The sequence below is a fragment of the Triticum aestivum genome, chromosome 7A (assembly GCF_018294505.1).
Source record: "Triticum aestivum cultivar Chinese Spring chromosome 7A, IWGSC CS RefSeq v2.1, whole genome shotgun sequence".
NCBI classification, from domain to species: Eukaryota; Viridiplantae; Streptophyta; class Magnoliopsida; order Poales; family Poaceae; genus Triticum; species Triticum aestivum.
Genome location: NC_057812.1, coordinates 218,997,002 through 218,999,106, shown reverse-complemented (window position 1 = coordinate 218,999,106; position 2,105 = coordinate 218,997,002). Strand labels below are relative to the sequence as shown.

At 49.7% G+C, this 2,105-nt stretch overlaps 1 protein-coding gene across 1 annotated transcript; it reads right to left on the bottom strand.

The window, feature by feature from the left end:
* Nucleotides 1-947: 947 nt before the first annotated feature.
* Nucleotides 948-1,903, bottom strand: LOC123151241 (nuclear transcription factor Y subunit C-6). The gene has a single exon (XM_044570987.1). It carries the CDS (start codon nucleotides 1,790-1,792, stop codon nucleotides 1,193-1,195), a length of 600 nt encoding a protein of 199 aa, XP_044426922.1. The 5' UTR covers nucleotides 1,793-1,903; the 3' UTR covers nucleotides 948-1,192.
* Nucleotides 1,904-2,105: the final 202 nt, after the last annotated feature.

Here is a 2,105-nt window from a genome sequence, read left to right as displayed (position 1 = left end):
TAATCGGTCCATCTGAAATTTCAGCCTTTAATCAGCTGCCAGATCGATTAATCGACTGGCCCAGTTAATTGGCCACAAAGGGGGTATTTGATTTGGTCAAGTGCCGAGTAGTAGTTAACTGGGCAGTTAACTTAAATGTCGCTGCAGGCTGCAGCACAAGTAGTCCAATTCACAGTCGCTGGATACCATACTGAGCCCAACATAATACTCCCTCCATTCCTAAATATAAGTCTTTTTAGAGATTCCAATATAGACTACATACAGAGCAAAATGAGTGAATCTACACTTCAAAATATGTCTATACTCTATACATCCGTATGTAATTCGTATTGAAAACTCTAAAAAGACTTATATTTAGAAACGAAAGGAGTAGTATAAGAGAATGAACACGCAAAGCTATTTGGTATCTAAAACATTATATTTTTCTAGTTTTAAAAAAGTTACTCATAACTAATCCATCTTTAACCAAAGTGCCTTGAGGAATTAGGACCTCAAAGAGAATAAAGGAATGTATATATTGTTAAACCAAAGAAAATGTCAGGAGTTTGCATTGCAAATTCCCCATTCCTATGATGTGTTACTGGTTTTGCAAATAACAACAAGAATCACATTAACTATCAAAACTTCAATTTCAGTCCCTACGGCCATATGACATCAGAGACAGTCACATATGCATGACTAAATTTTACATCATACAGGGAACGGTGTTACGCCCTTGGTAGTATCCACTTACCAAAGAAGCATGTATCTGAATTATCTGAATATATAGCAAAGGTTGTACCAATTAAACATGCACATAAAAGCTAGAAGTTATACGAACACTTGGCCCATAGTTGTTGTAATATTTGATTGTGCAACCTAAATGCCTAAAATACAACAGGGTAATAGTTACATGGATTATACATCAATCAAACCATTTCACTGCAAATTACGATGAACAAAAGTAATCAGAGAAATGCCACGAGATAAATTATCTTATCAGTTAGACATGCATGAGCATCATACGGCCTGCCTCGATCAGAAGAACCTACACCGATTCTTCTTGGATCGAATCACTTATAACATAGAGGAGGCCCCTCAAATGATGACAACATCTTAATTATTCAGCGGTGAACAAACAAACATAGGAGAGCACTAAATCAACAGCACAATCTTAGATGCAACTTAAGTCCGCTGTAACATACTGCAGGCGTTACTGCTGCGGGACGTAGTAGTACCCCATGTCGGCGGCGGGCATGCCGGCGGCGGGGTGGGGCATCCCGGCGGCGACGGCCGCCTCGGCGTCCTTGGCCTCGTCCCGCGGCACGATGTCCACCAGGAAGTCGAAGACCTCGGTGCGGGCGATGGCGGCGGCGATGTCGGACTTCTGCAGCGTGCGGCGCTTGTTCTCCTCGGCGTGCGCCCAGCCGCGGTGGGTGAGCTCGAGGATGAACATCTCGCAGGCCCGGGCGAAGACGACGGGCGCCTCGGCGGCGATCATGCGGACGTCCTCGTCGGCCTTCATGATCTTCTTGATGCGGGCGAGGGGCAGGTTGTGGTTCTTGAAGTCGGTGGTGGCCTCGATCTCGCGGTACTGCTCCGCCCAGAACACCTGCAGCTGCTGCTGCTGCTGCGCGGCGGTCTGCTGCGACGCGGCGGCGACGGCGGCGGGGGGCGGCTGGGGCGCGTAGAGGGCCGGCGCGTGCGGGTAGCCGGGGGGCGGGGCGGCCGGGTAGACGGCGGCCGGCGGGTAGCCGACGGGCGCGCCCAGCACGGGGCCCGGCGGCGGAGGGGTGGTGGATTTGGCCTCCATTCCAGCTAGGGTTTCGGGGAGGAGGAGCGGGGGATTGGGGGAAGAGAGTGGTGGTGGTGTGGAGTGACCCTCGATTGGGCTGTTGTTTTGCTGCTGCCTGCCGATGCAGAGGCTGTCGATCCGGGGGTGGAGGATTTATTAGAGTTTGCTTTCCGGTTTAATCTCGAGATTAAGACGAGGCCGTGCGTGTGTGTGCGTGTCTGCGTGGCGGGCTAACGACGGCTCGCCATTTCATTTTCAAGGAGTGGTAGGGGCCGTGGCGTCAGTACAAGGTTAAATATCTGGTGTCAAACATCGCATTAACGCTGACTAA

Excerpts from the sequence above, each read along its gene's own strand:
- LOC123151241 (XM_044570987.1), bottom strand. The coding sequence starts at position 1,792 with ATGGAGGCCAAATCCACCACCCCTCCGCCGCCGGGCCCCGTGCTGGGC.